The sequence below is a fragment of the Eublepharis macularius genome, chromosome 8 (genome assembly GCF_028583425.1).
Source record: "Eublepharis macularius isolate TG4126 chromosome 8, MPM_Emac_v1.0, whole genome shotgun sequence".
Lineage (NCBI taxonomy): Eukaryota > Metazoa > Chordata > Lepidosauria > Squamata > Eublepharidae > Eublepharis > Eublepharis macularius.
The window spans coordinates 117,073,300-117,092,338 of record NC_072797.1 but is presented as its reverse complement, the minus strand read 5'-3'; the positions used below and the strand labels follow the sequence as shown (position 1 = coordinate 117,092,338).

General features: G+C 43.3%; 1 protein-coding gene across 2 annotated transcripts in view; it reads right to left on the bottom strand.

Annotated features, from left to right (window-relative positions):
- Positions 1 to 17,675: 17,675 nt before the first annotated feature.
- IFT74 (intraflagellar transport 74) overlaps positions 17,676 to 19,039 on the bottom strand; it is a 97,027-nt gene continuing 95,663 nt past the window's right edge. For both annotated transcript variants that reach the window (XM_054986815.1, XM_054986814.1), the window contains exon 20: positions 17,676 to 18,242. In XM_054986815.1, the coding sequence (XP_054842790.1) occupies positions 18,127 to 18,242 (116 nt within the window). In that variant the 3' untranslated portion in view covers positions 17,676 to 18,126. The remainder of the gene's footprint in view (positions 18,243 to 19,039) is intronic.

Genomic DNA, 19,039 nt, shown 5'->3' with positions numbered 1-19,039 from the left:
AGAACAGTCTCCCTGGCTGTCTGAGCAGAGGGAGTTTTAAGTTCCTTTTTCCTGTTTCCTCTGTAGATTAGGATGGGAAAGGCAGGATCTTAAAGGCATTATGTATCAGCAGGATTTCTGAGGCTCTACGAGTCCCATCCATCTAATACATCAAGACACTTATCTGCTGCTGTGGGGAGGGGGAAGAGGATTGCTCTTGGAGAAACCCCCACCCCCAAAGGTCATGGCCAGCATCGTCAGAAACAATAGGGACATCCTCCAGTAAGAAGAATTATGAGAATAACAAGCCCCCTCCGCCTATGCATGGTATGTGAAAATTTGCCATTCCGTCTCCTTTTCGAATGTTCCATCAGCTAATTATTCCCAGAGACACAATTTAAGCCATGAAGTTGCAAAAGAGGCTTTCAGGGTGAAGAGTTTCTTCCTCTCGTTTCTTGATTTATCTGTTTATAATAGCTTACATATATCCAGAGTGACTAGCTTTTGCATTCTTGGGAACTCATTTACACTCTAGGAACTATCAGGCTCTCTCATGGATGGTCTGGCAGATTTTATCGTCACGTCTGGGTTCAGGTAGCCGCCTCAAGGTTGCATTAGCCTTCCATCCTTCCGAGGTCGGTAAAATAAGTACCCAGTTTCCTGGGGGTAAAGTGTAGATGACTGGGGAAGGCAATGGCAAACCACTCCATAACAAAAAAGTCTGCCAAGAAAACGTCGTGATGTGACTTCCTCACATGGGTCAGTAATGACTCTGTGCTTGCACAGGGGGACTACCTTTACCTTTAGGTATCAACTAGAAGTAGGGACTTGGCAGAGATCATTTGGAGGAGAGGGAGAAAGTGGATGAACAGGTATGCTGAAGGGTCCCCCTAGGAATGCAGATCACTTTTCTTTTCCACAGTGCATATAAGAAAGCAGTAAAATATGTGCACAAGTGTAGCCATGCTGGATGAGGCCATGACCCATACACCCCATCTTCCTGTTTTCAATAATGGATTGGCTAATCAGATTCTACAGAGGAGCCCTTAAGCCAGGGCCCAAAACACACATGGGAACCCATGTTCTTTTTTCTTACAGATGAAATGGTAAACTTTGGTAGGAACTTCTAAGAACTGGATTAAATTGCTTTAGGAGTTTGACTTGGCCTGAAAGTCACCTGTTGACCATTGGTCACTTCACTTATGGAAGGACCACAGAGCAATGTCAAAGGTACCTGATATCATGTTGCTTTTTCTTCTCCCACAGAACTTTTAAACAAACCATCCCCCATAGATTCAGCCTGGTTCTGGAACAGCAAGGACTGGAGCACATGATGTGTAGAAACCACAAGTACAGCCCCTCCCCCTTAAGTCGTCGTCGTCATCATCATCATCATCAATAATAATAATAACAACATTCGATTTTTATACTGCCCTTCAGGATGACTTAACACCCACTCAGAGTGGTTTCCAAAGTATGTTATTATCCCCACAACATACACCCTGTGAGGTGGGTGGGGCTGAGAGAGCTCCAGAGAGCTGTGACTAGCCCAAGGTCATGCAGCTGGCTTCAAGTGGAGGAGTGGGGAATCAAACCCGGCTCTCCAGATTAGAGCCCTGTGCTCTTAATCACTACACCAAACTGGCCAGCCTTATAGTAATGTCTTAATTTCTATATCATGTTCTTGGTTCTATATCATATCATGTTCTTTATCCTGTAAAATGCTTGTCACATATGACGATGGAGATAGCAAATGTCATGTTATGTCCTAAATAGGAGGCGCAGAGTTTTAATCAAACAGCGTGGTTAGATAAAACCAGGAACAGTGAACTGGCAGTTTTGAGCTGAGCTCAAGAGATAAAGTAACCTTGGGAGTAATCATTGTCTTTATATCAGAGTTATTTTCTTTGTAAAAGATATTTAATGTGTGCTCAAAATGTGTATGGAACCTTACATCTTGTCAGCTTCATAGGCTGACAGAGATGTGGGACCACAGCTGTGAAACCTTAAGTTATGTGTGTGTCTATTTCTATGTATCTCTCTGTGTATCTCTGCCTTTTTGTGAATTTTTGTTTATTCTGAGCATGCCCCTGTTATGTAATAAAAAGGCCTTTCACAGATTGCTGTTTTCAGGTTCCTGGGTTAAAAGTACCACAATAAGACCCTAAAGAATGACTACAGAAATATCACAACAGAATGTCATATACAGAGAAAACTGGAATTTTTAAAACCTCATTTCAGAAATTGGGCAAGAGAAAGTTTGAGAGATATTGAAGATTCACTAACTAGAAAAACATTTGAAGGAGCACAGAAAAAGAGCTTGCCAACTGATTCTCTCATCCTTTTCCCTGGATGTTGTTATAAACATCAGCATGTACTTTGGTTGGAAAGGGATTTACAAAAGTCCAGTGCAAATTTATATAATCCAGGTACAATGTGATAGTTTGTCACAGTTTTGTTTACAACTGCTTAAATAACAGTGCCATCCAAAGCAGAGTTACAGCCTTCTAAACCCATTGCAATCAATGGACTTAGAAGGGTATAACTTTGCTTATGATCGTTTCAGAGGGGTAGCCATGTTGGTCTGCAGTAGAACAGCAAGATGAAGGGAGCTCTGACCAGGGGCAGTGGGCCTATTGAGGCCAGGTAGGCGGTGGCCGCAGGCGCGGGGTGCCGGAGGGAGCGCCGGAGGAGGCTCGGCGGGCGGGAGTGCGCGCCACAAAGCACCAGCCTCCTATCCCTCCCACCCCGCGCTGCTGCCGCCGCCAGCACAAGCCCCTGGCCAGGCGCAGCCACCGCGGGCAGGCATCTGCGGCGGCGCAGGCAACCGAGCGGGAGAGCTCGGAGGCCGCCCGCCGCAGCAATCGGGCCGGCGGCGGCGCGTGCGCTCCCGTGATAACGTCACGCGTGACGTCATCACGCAGGCCGGTGCGCACGCGCTCATACACGCGTGGGGGTGCCCGGCTGGCCGGCCGCGAGCGAGGTAAACCCTTGCTCCGCCCCTGGCTCTGACTCTCAAAAGCTTATACTCTGACAATCTTCTTGGCCTTTAAGGTGCTACTGGACTCAGATTTGTTTAGAATAGCACTGTCATATAATTTGTAAAACTTGTGTAAAAAAGCAAGCAAGCAAGCACAGCTGAAAGTATCATCACTATGTAGTTTACTAGGCTGAATAATATAAAGATCAAACTATACAAATTATACTAATGAACTAAATATGTCCGCAAACCATTTGATAACATATAATTGAATGACAAACTTTATTAACCATCATTTCTTTGGCCAAGGGTTAAGCCTGTTATATGCCTCTCCCCAGCACATAATCTCATCTCATAATATATACTCATAAATCCTGTAGATAACTTTCCATTTTATTTCTGAAATGACCCAAATAGACCATATCACAGGTTGAAAACCACTGATAAACTGCCTGCCCCAAACTACATTTCTACTGCAATCGTTCCTTTGTGCTGCTGCCAAAGCTTCCTTTCCTGGTGTATGTCTTGTGCCTCCTTGCTTTACTGTCCCTTTAGCAAGCTACATGAATTTCTTGTGCTGTCATTTGGGTCCTGGTAGCATGCGCTCATAACTTTTCTTCAGGAATGGTCTTAGCCAATGGGCAAGCTGTTGGGGGCCCCAGCCACCCCGAGTCCCACCTTCCACCGGTCCAGAACACACAGTGGAAGGTGCCCTTTGAGCTGGGAACTAGCGCTGCCCTTTGGGCGGCTTACTGGATTACAATACTCTGCTAGGGAGACAAGAGTAGTGCCAGCTTTTCCTATCACATTAACCAAGTTTAAAAGGTTAGTTTGTTCAGGAAAAGATATTGCTGAATTAAGGACATTTAGAGGAGTCTAACTGGAGACATTTATGTGTTAGAGAGGGAATACGGGCTTTTTGAAGTGCATTCTACTAATGCGGCTGGGCTCTTTTTGGACATCGGGCTGAACTTGCTAAGTTGGTGCTAGTGCTCCTATTGACCCCAAGCCACTGTACCAGTAAGGAGAGTTCAGCGTGGCATTAGTTTAGCCGAAAGTAGGACCTATCACCACAGGAAAAGACTCGTGCTAGAAGGGTGGGCCAACTTATCTGAGAACCACACCCAGATTTCTCTCTTTCTCTCTTCCTCGGGTTAAAAGGACCACACTGAGCAACAGCCCTCAGAGACGCCTTACTGTCTCGTTGCTGAGATTTACCAAGATCTCTCTGTAGTGTATGCTTTCTTGGCCTGTTAAGAGTCCATTTGGATACTGGTTAAATTGGAAGCTACTCCAGTGCAAGATCATGTGCTAGGGACACTGGATTAGCATATGAGGAGTCTCCAGTGGCAATGAGGGTTCTCCAGCAGTTGCAGCTTCAACCCTGGAGGCCAGAGGGAGTTTTTTGCACATGAGCAGAAAAGTTTTTGTGTTGGGGGGGGGGGGTTTAAAGCCCCCAATGTCATTGTTTTATGTTTTTAGAGGGTGTTTCCCCCTCCAAACCTGGGACGTCCCCCAAGTTTGTAGAAACATCTGTTGTATGCAAGTGGGGCATATCAGTGAATTTAAGCATCCATATGCCAGGGCTACTTGCAAATTAGATTTATGAGTTCCTCGTATCTATGTGTCATGTGAAATTTTCTGGACCCAATCAAAAGCAGAGTTAGAACAGCGTCCTCAAGCAACATTCTGAACTGCTGGGCCTCCTGGGCCTATCATATCAAGAATGACCAATCTTAGAGTTCTATATGCATAGCAAGGAGGCAGGGAGGGAGGGGCACCTGGTGGGAATGGCAAAGCAAGCCCCGTAAGATAGTGGAAACAAGTTCTGATTTTTCTTCTGGTCAGAGTGCAGGCCCATATATTTAGGTGTTTAATCCACTCACAATTAATAACACACACAGTGCATGCCACCATAATTGCTCTCTCTAAGTATTTAAAAGGGTGTCACTTAGAGGAGGGAAGGGAGCTGTTCCTGTTGGCAGCAGAGGATAGAACTTGAAACAATGGGTTTAAACTATAGGAAGGAATGTACCGGCTGGACATTAGGAAAAACGTCTTCATATTAAGGGTAATCCAGCCGTGAAATTGGCTGCCTAGGGATGTGATGGGTTCTCCCTCATTGGCAGTCTTCAAGGAGCAGCTGGACAAATGTATGTTGGGGATGCTTTGGACTGTTCCTGCATTGGGCAAGGGGTTGGACTAGATGGTCTGTAAGGCAGATATTCATCGCATGAATACAGAGTTGGCTGACAATTGTTCTTTATGCTCCTAGATTATCAACTGTAACTGTTTAATTGAATGAGCCCAGCAATTTTTTGCTACGGTTGTTAATCGTTTCTATCCTTTCTGAACCACCTTATTCCCCTATCCCCGGGAGTAAACAAAAGTTACTGTTATTTTTCTGTTTGTTTCACCGGTGCTGAACTTATTTGATTTCAGAAACCTCTTGAGTTCAGTCTGTCAGGTGGAGGGTTGAGGTAGAGACCGCACTAGTTGAGCTTTACATCATACTACCTCTGTATCAACATAATTTTAAGACCCCATCTTCTCAGGCAACCAAAGCAGACTTTCAAAGATGACTAGAGTGGATGGGTAGGTTCATATGAGAGTAAGCAGTCCTTCAGTGTTTAAGAGCAGCCCAATGTACAGTGCATTGTAGTAATCTAATATAGATGATACCACATAAGATTAAGTGTCCTCCTAAGTAGTGCATAGGTGAGAGAGGAGAAACTAGGCTTGTTGCTGTAGAATTTCAGGAGGGAAAAATACTAACTAACCTTCAAAAGCCCAACTAGAATAAATCAGGTGGTTGTCCAGAACCATTTGGTCAAAGCCACAGCCAGCCAAGTGGAATATGAAGTCACCATTAATAGTGTGTAAGTCCTACGAACTTGATACCAGTGTATTGCTGACAGGCATGGTATCCATAGGGTTTCCAGATGGGGTATGGAGTAATACTAGATCCTGGGGAGGGGAGGGTGACACTCACCTTTGCTCCTGCCCTGGCACAAAGATATCACTACCGGAAATAACGTCATCATGCCAATCTGACTTCTGGGTGCTTGGGGTAACTGGCCTCTCCTGGGAGGTGCTGAATGGCCGCAGGAGACAGGCTGGGCACTCAAGCTAGCTGGCTGTTCGTGGGCAGTACAGCCACAGGAGGCTGGCTGGGTGCCTAGCCTTGCAGGCCACTCCTCCTAGTGCTGGGTAGCCGCAAGAGGTCAGCTAGGCACCCAGGCTGGGTTGGGCAATGGAGCTGCCACTGTGGGGAGGGGGTCAGGTCTCCTGTAGTTGGGGGGTATTTTTTCCAGATAGTCCCCCAAAATACAAGATTGTTTGGGTGAAAACCAGACACCTGGCAACCCTAGATGGTATCCTATGCCCATTCTGCGGAGGGGAAATATGTAACAGAAACAACCCTCAATGAGGTGAACACATCAGAGTCCCTAGCAAGCTTACCTTTAAGCACCAATCACAGAACAATGTGTTATGGCAGCCCCATGACAGACAGATGGAGACAATCCCCTAGTGAACCTCGATGCAGCCAGGCCACCCTGACATCAAGCCCGTGAAGTTTCTGTGGGCTGTTCCATGAGGCTCTGATCCTGTGCAGCAATAGGTGTCACTCATGCTTGGCCAACAGCAGCATAGATCAGAATAGAGTGGTTGGTAGTCACCCTGAATAGTATCTGTGCCCCTATGTCCCCACTTGTAGAGATGGGGGTTACGCTAACATGACATTGCATTGACAGCGTGGTGCCAGTGTATCTGGAAACCCACCCACCCCAACACCATAACAAAGCTGGCAACCTTTGAGGGAGATAAAACTGGCACAACTATGCACAGGGAGGGGGAAGAGAGAGAGAAAATGAATTATTGTAGCTGTCATGGCTTGGAACAGACCCCCCTCCTTATGCCTACCATGTGTGGTGCATTGTACTTGCATCTCGTTGTGGATGCTCCTGTTGGGTTTTGAATCTTCAGAAGGAGTAGCTGTGTTCAACGTATGCTACAGCGTTTCTTCCCTACCCTTGGTTGTTTGAGCACAATGCTCTCTTTTTGTGTCATTTGGGGAGGGGTTCCCATAACCAAAGTCCCTTCTAAGTGTGTTTGACATCAGACCAGAGACCAACAAGATTTTCAGAGTGTAAGCTTTTGAAAGTCAGAGCTCCCATCTTCAGACACGAGTGGGAACAAGTCATTATATTCCAGATAAGGCAAACTTTTTCTTGCCCATGGACAGCCCCCTAATCCTAAACAACTTCTCACTCATAATAATGTACTTCCCAACACCTTTGGCTGGGACATAAAGGCTCAGGGATCTCCATTTGTACTTGTATCTGAAGAAGGGAGCTTTGACTCTCGAAAACTTATTCTTAAAATCTCTTTGGTCTCTAAGGTGCCACTGGATCAAAACTCTGCTGTCCTATCATCTGAGTTATGGGTGTCCTGGCTGGGATTAATACAGTGTTTTGAAGGGCAGGGATTGGTTGCAAACTTGATATCCTAACCTCTGCTGGAGTTTTGGGACAAGGTGGGGGCCTGAGGAAGAGAACTTGTCTATTAAACCTTCACACATTCTACAGGAATGTTAAACAAGGTGTTTGGGTGGCATAATATTAAATTGGCATTGGAATCACAATGAGCTATACAAGCTTCGAATGAAGACTGAGCGCCACTCGTCCTGTAACTCACCCCAATGCAGCTTAATTCTGCTCTGGCATGAGTGTTTTACTTGAGCAACATCAGTGCAGTCACCATCCTAAACCACTTGGAAATTAGGCTATCTGGGTTCTTTATTTCGTTTAAACACTTTCGCCCCACCTTATCTCCTTAGACTCAAGCACATGGGAGTGTTTAATGGAACCAATGGAGCCTGTTAGGTATAGTGATTAAGAACGGCAGGACTCTATCTGGAGAACTGGGTTTGATTCCTCACTCCTCCACTTGAAGCCAGCTGGGTGATCTTGGGTCAGTCACCATTTCTTGGAGCCCTCTCAGCCTCACTCACCTCACAGCGTGAGTGTTGTGAGGATAACAACAACACACTTTGTAAACTGCTCTGAGTGGGTGTTAAGTTGTCCTGAAGTGCAGTATATAAATCAAATGTTATTGTTATCATAATCATTTTTCTCCTATGACAACATCAAAGAAGATTCTTTTATCCCTCATTAATGTCAGAAATTCCTGGAAACTTCATAAATTCCTTCATGTTCGTTACGTTGAATTACCATTTACCAGAAACCAATCAGTTTCACTGAGATGTTTCTTCATGAAGGCTGACGTCATCTTGTAGAAGATGCTGTTATTTCCCCTACAATATCATGAAAAGTACTCCTTGTTTTAAGCAACCGTTTTCCCCATAAGGTGACCTTTTCAACTACCTTGGAAAAGCAAACAACCTGCAGCCAGATCTTGTAAACAGATTAATCCATGTTTGGGACATTCCATCTTGGAAATCTTCATTTCCTGCCTTTTTAGAGAATTAAATCCTTGTGTGAATCCAACCTGTTTGCAATGATACTCGTTTCCAAAGTCCTGCTGAGTAACATCAGAAATTAACATGTACTGAAACAGAGATCTGCAAATATATGACTGTCCATGCTGCCTGATAGAGCATTTCAGGGGAACGACATCCTTCTTTGACTATATTTGCTTCTGCGTATCCATGCCCTGCACAACTCAGAGGGCCCAAGAGGTTAACCTCAGCTCATTTCCTCCTGTTTCTATCTCTTCTGAAATGTTAAAAGGAGCTAAGTTTGGTTCAGCATTATGCATATCCTGCTCTGGAAACAGTAACAAATGCCAAAAATCACAGAACAAAAGGCAGAGTTTTGCAAGTGAAGAGAAGAGCAAGTGCTCTAGAGTCCTGTTCCTACAGAGCAAGGTTCCTGAGCCTCCTTAAGAAAAGCAGCCAGTGCCTCAAGTCTTCCTGGGTGTGGACAATTTGTTTGGTCTTTTCTCTTCCCAACCCGAGTGATGAAAAGACCCAAATGTGTTTATGGACTCCTAAAAAAATGGATTCTATTTAGAGATGCTGCAAGCTGTGACGTGACTGTGGTCGACATTGGAACATGCCACACAAACTGCTTGTTAATGTGCAAGCTTAGCCTCAATGTTTTTTGCTCAAAGCTTGAATGGAATGCCATGTCGAGCAGCCTTTTGTTTACACAGTGGCTGCTCCTACGGGCTTTCCTGAACATTGCTTTGCTTACAGCCAGTCACGAGAGGGCTGTTCCTTGGTAAGCAAGCTAGGCGTGTGATTTATGTGTAGCAGTTTTGCACCAGTGCACTGTACGGCAGCTGCTTCATCACAGAAGACGCGTATCCCTCAGGCCGTTCAAATTACCTACTTTTTGGACCCCAGATCACTTTTCAGTTCGTCCCCTTCTTTGCACCTGTGCAGTCAGGATGCATCATTTAAATGTCCTACAGTGAGTGTGTGTTAAAAAAAATTAAATGAGAAAGTGCAAGAGCGTGTGTGAATTGTTCCAGATCCAGATAACTTGCTTGTTTTGCTCTTAATGAACACCAATTCAGGAAGTCATAAGGGACCCAGGGAGACACCTCACCCCTGGAAGTCACTAACGGTGGAAAGTCAGTATTTTATGTGCTTAAAGACTCACAAACAGTTGTGTTGGAATAAATTTTGTTAAGTCTTCCTTGTGCCACTGGACTCCTATTTAAATTTATGAAGTAGGTTAGTCGGAGAGTGACCAGTCCAACTTTATCCCATTGAGTTTCATGGCTGAAAATGGATCTGAAGCCAGATCTCCCCATTTGTAGCATTCTAACCACTGCACCACACTTGATCCTCAGCACATGATACAAAGGAAGTGGTAGGGTCCCTTCCAGGCTTCTTACCTTGCCACTTATAGGGCTGAAGCAAAATATACTGCCTCCCATATCATAGTAAGGAAAACAGGGTTGTACATACCTGTAACTGTTGTTCATCAAGTTCTTCTGTGCATCCACATGTGGGACTGCGCACCTGTTCCACATGCACAAGGTCTACTCGTGGTTCTTCAAATCCAATCCTGTATATACATTTATGGCTTCTATAGGTTTTCAGAAAAGAGACTTGGACTATTGAGAACTGGGACATTACCTTGTGGATCAGTGTTCCAGACAAATCAGAATTATAGTCGAGCAGTATCAGTGCTAGAATTTTAAGTCTCTTAAATAAATACACTTTATTCTCTTTATGGCAGCGTTTGTTTTTAGTCAGTCAACCTTTATTGGCATTAGTCGGCACAGTAAACACAGAGCAAGGTACAGAAATGTAAAACAGACTATTTCTGAAAACTTTCCTGATGCAATTTTATAGCCATAAAGAAATATTGCTACTCTCTCTGTGATTTTAGGCAGGGAGTCATTCAAAAGGTGACAGACCTTTAGGGAATCTGGCAGGTCCCTTATATTAACTAATTCCGGGTTTAAAAAATTGAGGCACAAGTCTGCATATAGTTGGCAATAAGACAGGACGCGTGGAACTGTCTCGATACTGCAGCTTCCTTTCAAATTCTTCAGCGCATTGTTCTCTCTGAACATGGCAGGCAGGGCCCAATCATCATTTTATGCTGAATATAAATTTGTAACACGTGCCCCTCCATGCACATAATCGCATCCCATATATACAAGTTAATGAGTAATTAAAGATAATTTTCTATTTTTTTCTGAAATTGCATGAGTTTTTTTATTATGTTTATTATTTTATTACGGTTTAATTATGGAAATTGTTTATAGCCTACTTTTGTCACAGAGAATGGTAATGGCCTTGTAGCATGGGGCATACCCCTTGGGTACTGAGACCTTAGCAAATCATCCCTCCCACCATGCCTTGGAGCCTACTGGGTAGGCAAGCAATGGTAACATTTCCAACTGAGAGATAAACAACTAGTAGCCTTCCTGGCACTGAGGTTGATAGGAAGCTTCCTAGTTGCACATGCTCCAATCCCTGTACTTGCTTGATGAAAAAGTAGGGGAAAGTGGAGGGACACACACACACATCATGGTTTCTGGAATGCTCTAGGAATTTCCCCAGATTGGGGAAATTCCTAGATTGTCAGACACTGTGGTGTCTCTTCTGGGCGCTCACTTGGGAAGTGACATCACTTCTCTTCATTGGGCTCTGCCCCCAAATGCTCCCAAGGGTGTCAGTTGCTGGCAACTCTAGTTGATATTGCTGTGGCCATGATTTGCCAGCATGAGAAAGGTCTCTGACCCACCCTATGTATGATGCTTTTTCTAAATGTCAATATGCTCTTGATCAGGGAAAGGGAATGACAACTTGTACACATGTTGGCTCTCCTTATTTCACCTACTCAGTTACCTGATTTCCAGTTTGGTAGCTATTTGGAAAGACAATATTCACCTGGCATCCCTACTACAGGAATACGCAATAATAGATAAATCCATCATGTTTACGTTATGTAAGAAGCCAACTTACCCGTTTCTATTATCAATTGCAGACCAATAAAGCATGAATACCAGATCAGATTGGTGCATGATCTCAAAATTGAGTCCTCCCATTCTTTTGCCCCAGTTATTTAAAATGGAATTTTAAGTCTAATTGAGAGAGGCAATGAAGAACTTCATTAATGAAGCTACTCTCACAAAATCAACAGATTAAAAGCAGAGCCCAGTTTGTGTATTACATCAGATGGAAATCCTTTGTGGTAAAAAGGGGGCATACCTCCTCCCCTCCTTTATATAAAGGATGTAACATACGAAGCAGGTGTGAATGGAAATTGCACTTGTACACTTTCTCTTTCTCAAAGGAAAAGAGGATGGATGTTGCACAAATGGGGGCTTTGCAAGCTGATACTGAAGAGGGATGCCCTGCTCATACACATCATCTGAGGATGTACCTATGATATGCAAAGACTGAGCATATGCCTGGACCCAATCTGATTTTGCAAAATCAGCTGCCAGACATTTTCAGAAAGTTTAGGTGATTCTCAGAGGGCCTTAAGTTTCAGAAATGTCTTATAGCTTGCCTCTAATAAAGACTTTTCTCTATGAGCTATGAGTAAGTGCTGGAAGCTGATTAACTGTGTAAATGTGTTGCACGAAGGGTCAAATTTCAGATTTGATTTCAGTTCTGTAGAGAGGCAAAATAAGCCTTCCTCTTTAATGCTTCTCCTCCCCCCCCTCAAAATACAGAAGGGCTGTTTCGTTTGGGAACAATTCATTTCTGATTTCCTGGCACTTCCTTGATTAATGTCTCAACATTGTTCTTGGTAGAGCAGCCACCTCTGTGCACTGTAATCTTTTGGCACATTCAGTTCTTATGATGTGCTCAGCTTCAGACTGATTTTATGATTTCCGATGTACATCTACTCCACCTGCACATAAAATCTGCATACATATACCGGACTGATAGTGTCTGATTGACATGTTTTACAGTGCCCTTCTAAAGTATCGTTTGGGAATTTTTAAGCCCAAACCAAAAGTATCAGTGCCGAGACACTTTGGAAAGAAGTATCATTTGAATGAAGATAAACAAGAGTCTTGTGCCACCTGTAACACTTCCCAAACATTTGCAGCCAAATCCATACATCGCAGATATAAATAGCCCCCTAATAATAACATCTTCTTCTGTCCATTTAAGCTGTCCACTGCCCACTCAAGCTATTGCCAAGTTTTCCCATTCAGTAACAATAATAACACTTGACACACACAGTATTAGGGCATATTTTCAAAACCAGGAACCTTTAGTATTTAACCCCCAAATCATACACAGTTCACTAACCAGGCACTGTGGCCAAGTATGGCTCAGTTGGTGCTATTTATTTTTCAAATTTAAGCTGCCTTGGATTCACTGTTGGGTTAAGACAGGTGGCATTTTAATAAATCAGTAATGATAAACAAATAACCAAAGGCTTGTTTTGGAACAGGGACTCAGCGTGGCTTGGACATTGGGGAGCACTGCATGTCTCTCAGTATGTGTAACTCTCTTGATAGTAAACTGCTTCTCATTGTCTAAAGAAGGAACGCCTCCTGACTCCTCAGTCTCTGTGTATCTTGGGAGATTCCTCTTCTTGCCCCATAGCCTTCCAAAAGGGAAGGATGTATTTCTCAGAGCTTCTACCATGAACGCCTCCTCCACAGACCCACTTGCAGCCTCAAACTATCTGGCCATGGTATTTATAGGAAAAGGGACTCTTTAGTCTAGGACTTTCTTTCTACTTCAAGAAATTGCCATGAATAGAATCTACATCAATGAACTGCAAGTTCTCTTTTTGCAGTTTGATTACCTGAGGATTAATTACTGCACGTTAGGAACACACTTCTGACTAAGTAACTCTGCTACCAAACAAAATATAACTATTTCTAATAGTTTTTGCTTTCTGGGGAACCCTACTCCACTCCAGGAAGGAGCTCTCCAGAAAGGCGACACAATACATGACTGATAGGCTGCACCCCAGTTTTATAGGCTTGTTGAAAACCTAATCTGCTATCACGAGAACTAAAGAACTAAAAGAAATTTAGCTATAAATTGTGCACATGCAAATTATCAGATATTATTATTTCTCGTTTAAATGTAAGAAAATAAAATGCATCATATTTCAACAGCCATTACTCTACACATACTTCCTTTTTGCTTTCAACCAACTGCACAGAATATTGAACTGTGACAAGACTAATTTCATCATGTGAACTTTCTAACCAATGGTGGCAAATACAAGTCTGTTTAGTGGGACGTTTCAGAAAAAGTAGGGTCCAAGAAAATCCTCACAGGTATTCCACAACAGACACTCATAACTATCCATCTGTGGAAGATGCATCCATTATTAATTCCCAAGCTTATACTCAGGTGCTTGGGATTCATGGAGCTTGATGCTCAGGTTGTTTATATATGCAACATTTCCAGAACAGTTTGATACTGCCACCACTGCCTAAGTGTATGTGCTTTTCCTGTACACTGTTTTTCCTGTTGCACCCCTGTCTCTGGTCAAATAGGTTTTACAGCTAACCCATAACAGTAACTGCTGATTACCCATCTCATCATACACGTCTCATTTCTTAATTACCATCTTTGATTGACTTGTTTCTACTATCAAGCAATAAAACTAATACTTTTAGGATTTAAAATATATGCGAAAGGCACTAACAAGACTTTTTCCTGCAACTGGGCTGTTACTCTGAAACAAACCTCCTTCTACTTCAGTGCAAGATATCCAGATTTCAAAGCAAGGTTTAATACTTTAAATACTGACGGGAGTTTGTAAATTTATGGATGACAAGCAACCAAGCCCGTTGTGTAAACAACAGGCTCTAGAAAACTGCCTCCAGAGTAGCAAACTCTAGAAAACTGCCTCCAGATGACTAGCAACCAAGCCCGTTGTGTAAACAGGCTTGCTTTGTTTACACAAGCCCGTTGTGTAAACAACAGGCTCTAGAAAACTGCCTCTAGAGGTCTGCACTGCTGCAGTGGGCCTTCCCAGGCCTCCAGAGTGCCAGGCCGCTGCGCCAGGCCTTCCTGGCACTGGAGCGAGCTTTCCTGGGTCTCCAGAGGGCTGTGCCACTGTGCAGGGCCTTTGGAGGCCACCATAGTGGCGAGAAGGCAAACCGTGTTGCCAACTACTCATTTTTTATCCCCGCGGAGGTGCCTGCGAGTGCACCTGCGCGGGGCTAATAAGTGAGTTGTTGCCAAAACGGTTTGCCTTTTATATAGTAAGATATGGAGAAAGTGACATTTTTCTTGCTTTCTCAAAATTCTAGCACTTTGGATCACCCAAATAAGCTGATTTGCAGCACAGAATAGACAAAAAATAATACTGTACTTTTTTTTGGAGTGCATAATTAATAGAAAATTCACTTCCTCAACATGAGGTGATGGCCACCAATTCAGGTAGCTTTGAAAAGAGATTAGGCAAATGAATGGACTTTCCCTGTAAAATTTATTGTTAAAATAAGGCTTTAGTACTCCTAGAAAGACAGGTGCCCCCCTCTTTGCCCTTTCCCCTCCTATGTACATGCGGAAAGAATTTCAATTAGTTAAGCTGTGCGCAGAGAGGTGTTGAACTCCCCGCCCGCCTGCCCCCCACCACAGCCTACATCTAAACTATATCCCTGTACAGCTGTTTTTCTTTTTTTCAAATGCTGGGAAGATACATTCACAGATCTCCCATAATCTAGGATGAGCCTGTGTAATTTCTGTATTGTCCTCCTTATGAAAAAATGAGAATTGAGAGGAATTGTAAAGTGAATCTCCAATACAGGCAGTGAGAAATGCATCATGGGAAAAAAATAAAGAGCATATAAATCAGACAAGTCCTTTGCTTATGGTGGGAATCCTGCAAAGGACAGAACAAAGGCCCATAAACTTTCCCATGCTATTTTGAAAAAATCAGTTCCATAAGGAACCCATGTGAAGAGCAAAAGGGAATTTCATTCAGTATGTTTATTCAGTATGTGGCTTCTTTCCATTGTTCATCAAACTGTGTTGTTTTAGCATGAGAGGATTTCAATGGGCAAACCAAGTGGCCAAAGGAAAGATTCCTGTGGGGATAGTAGACATCAACTTTATCTCAGCAACTGCCCCCCCTCCTCAGGCTCTCATTGGAATCGCTTAAAGCTCTTTCCAAAAGGAAGGAAGAGATATAAATGGGAATTTCCCCTAGATAACAGATTCTGGTCTATAGAAACCCTGTGTTGTCTTATCTAGATATCGTAATATGAAAAACAGAAAGCAATAGATTTACTGAGATGAAGCAAGAAATAGGCACTTTTCTAATAGAGTACGATGCTTGCACTTCTATGTAAAGTGTCCTTTCTGTCTTAGCTTGTGTGACAGACTGCACTTTTTAAAAGCCTAGAAGTGCTGTACAAACAGCTGAAGGACTGTGAAGGGTAACAGCTACTCCATAAGCTACTCTTCATCATTTGGACCCATGGGAAGGAAGCCCTTGAGAGATTTCATCAGGTCTTCAACAACTTTCACCCTACTATCAACCTGAGCCTGGACCACTCTACACAACAGGTACACTTCCTGGACACCACTGTACAACTACATAACGGACAGATAAATACCACCTTATTCCAGAAACCCACTGACCAATACTCATATCTACATGCCTCCAGCTACCACCCTAAACATACCACTTGGTTGACTGTCTACATCCAAGTCTTACATTACAATCGTATCTGCTTCAATGCTCTTGATCAGGACTCCCACTTAAGAGATTTACAACAAGCATTTCAGGGGCTACAGGACCCACCAAATAAGTGAGGAAACAAATCGACAGGGCCAGACTAGTACCCAAAAACAGCCTTCTCCAGGACAAACCTAAAGGAACTAACAACAGAAACCCATTCAGTGTATCATCAGTGATTTACAGCCCATCCTGGAAAAAATGCCTCTCTCACACAAGCCTGGGAGGAAGACCTCTCCTTGCCTACAGACAGCCCCTCACGACTTCTCACTAGCAACCATGAACCGGCCAGCAGAGTCACCAACACAGGTACCAGACCCTGCAACAGACCCAGATGCCAACTCTGCCCTCATATCTACTCAGGAAATATGATTACAGGACCCAATGGCATCAACTACACTATCTCTGGCTCTTACAGCTGCTCTTCCTCCAACGTGATATATGCCCTCATGTGCCAACAATGTCCATCTGCTCTGTACATTGGACAAACCAGCCAACCTCTGTGCAAAAGAATAAATGGACACAAATCTGACAGGAAAAATGGCAACATCCAGAAACCAGTGGGAGAACACTTCAATCTACCAGGACATTCCATCAAGGATTTAAAGGTCACCATAGTTCAACAGAAACCTTTCAAAAACAAAATGCAACGGGAAGCTGCTGAATTGGAATTCATATGTAAATTTGACTCAGTCAGACTTTGAATAGAAACTAGAAGCAAAATGATCTCATTATCAGAAGTAACTTATTTGCATTTACTCCCCCCTCCCCTCACCACCTATATATATCTGGCCAGTTTCTTCTTACCCTCCATGCATCTGACGAACTGTGGTTCTCGAAAGCTTATGCTACAGTAAAGTTGGTTAGTTTTAAAGATGGTACTGGACTCTTTACTATTTTGCTACTACAGACTAACACGGCTAACTCCTCTGGAGCTACTCCAAGGAATCTGAATTGGGTAGCAGGAGCTGAACAGGGAAAGACTTCTGAACTGGAGGTTGGGAGAGGAAAGGTCTCATTTCAGCCCTTGCTGAGAGAGAGTCAAGGACTGATAACTCAGAAGGGACTTCTTCTCAGGGACAGCCTCAATGAATAATGGTGGCAGCCACCCTAGACCATATGTTTGGGAGCATCCTGACCACCCATGGCCCTTCCCCCCAAAGAAACAGGGGAAAAGAAAATCAGACACCACCTACCTCGTTCACGGCAAGGCCACTCCTTTCTTGACCATGGTGGTGGGGGCAGTGATTCTGATGGCCCATCCTGGACTTTTGCCCAGGGGCTTGGAATCACTAAGACCACCCCTGCTTCTTCCTCTGCAAGAGGTAACAAGCTAGCCAATTTTAACAACCCTGCCTATTGGAGCAAATGAGAGAAGTCACCCATCTTCAGGACACCCCCTGTGAGCACCAAATTCCTTACCTCATAATACTTCAAATGACAACAGTGCAAAATGCTACAGATTGAGCTGGAAAACTTCATTTTGTCCTGTTCTGAGGCATATGCACCTTACTAAACCTTTGAAAAACACACATTCTGGATGATACCTTGAATACATTTATTTGGTAATCCCTTGTTAAACAATTCTAGGACATTTTGCATACAATTCACTCTTACCTTCCAGAAGTTTGATTGTGTGGTAATGTACATGGATATAAACAAATACATAACATTTTTGGCTGTTGAAGAGTATGCCAGTGTCTTCTCATTAGATAAGACACTGGCTCAGCTACCTCTGTTACTACTATTGCTTAATGTAACTCATGCTGCTTACTAATCTAGGCCAAAACATTGTAAGGTAAGGTGTCTTCATTGGGCATTTAACTTAGAATACAGGGTCACACTGAGGAGAGTTAAATGTGTCAAAGCCAAATTTATGGGTTTTACTGTCCAGCATACTGAAATATGCATACTTCTACTGTGTTGTGGGGAAGCATCAGAAGTTTCTACAATATGCATTCCGCAGCACTTAGGTCCTCCCATCTTTGAAAGTATTGCCTAGTTTCAGGTCTTGGTGTTCTGTAAAGTTTCAATGAGAATTTTATTATATTCTGCAATCTGTTTAGTCACATTCTTCTTTCTGGGGAGGTAATCACTCTCCTGACTTTTTGTAGCTATAACTAATGAAAAAAGTTAAGGAAACAGGTTTCTGATCCATATTTAAGTCACAGATAGTCAGCAAAACATTTGTAATGGTTTCTACCAATATCCACCTGCACTTGATGCGTGATGAAATCCTCCCTACCATAGCGCAGGATGAAACAGGTGACCAAAAGGATGGGAGGGATTACTTAAGGGTAAATGTGTGATCTGTGTGGGCTCCAAGTTTTCAGATAATTCCAAAGAAACACCAGTATCTCAGCAGTCCATGCTGCTCTAACTACAGCTTCAATTTGTCAGCTGCCTCATGCCATGCATTAATGAAAAAAGATTATTTGCTAAAGAAATATCTTCATACTCAGAGTCTCTTAAATAAATTAACATTGCTGTGCTTCTGTTCACAATAGATACAGATACAGCACATGTGAGAGACAGGCACTAATTGTTTCTTCAAGTGTGCTAGCAATGTGTGGAACGCCCCTCACATCCACATCTCTTCTATCTGAAGAAGGAAGCGCTCACTGACTCTCAAAAGTTTACAACTTGAAAATCTTGGTGGTCTCTAAGGAGCCATTGGACTCAAATCCTGCTGTTCTACTGCAGACCCACAAGGCTGTCCGTCTAAAACTACCCTCACATCCACAAAACCAATCCCTTTCTGAGTCATGTTTTGGTGTTAGAATGCTGACAATGGGCACAATCCAGCCAATGTTCAACCATCAGTATTTTCAAGTGGTAAGGATTTCAGTGCCTACTTGATTCCCTTATTGGAATAAATAGGGGTCTGATTAACATGCGCCCATGTTCTGGAGTAGGG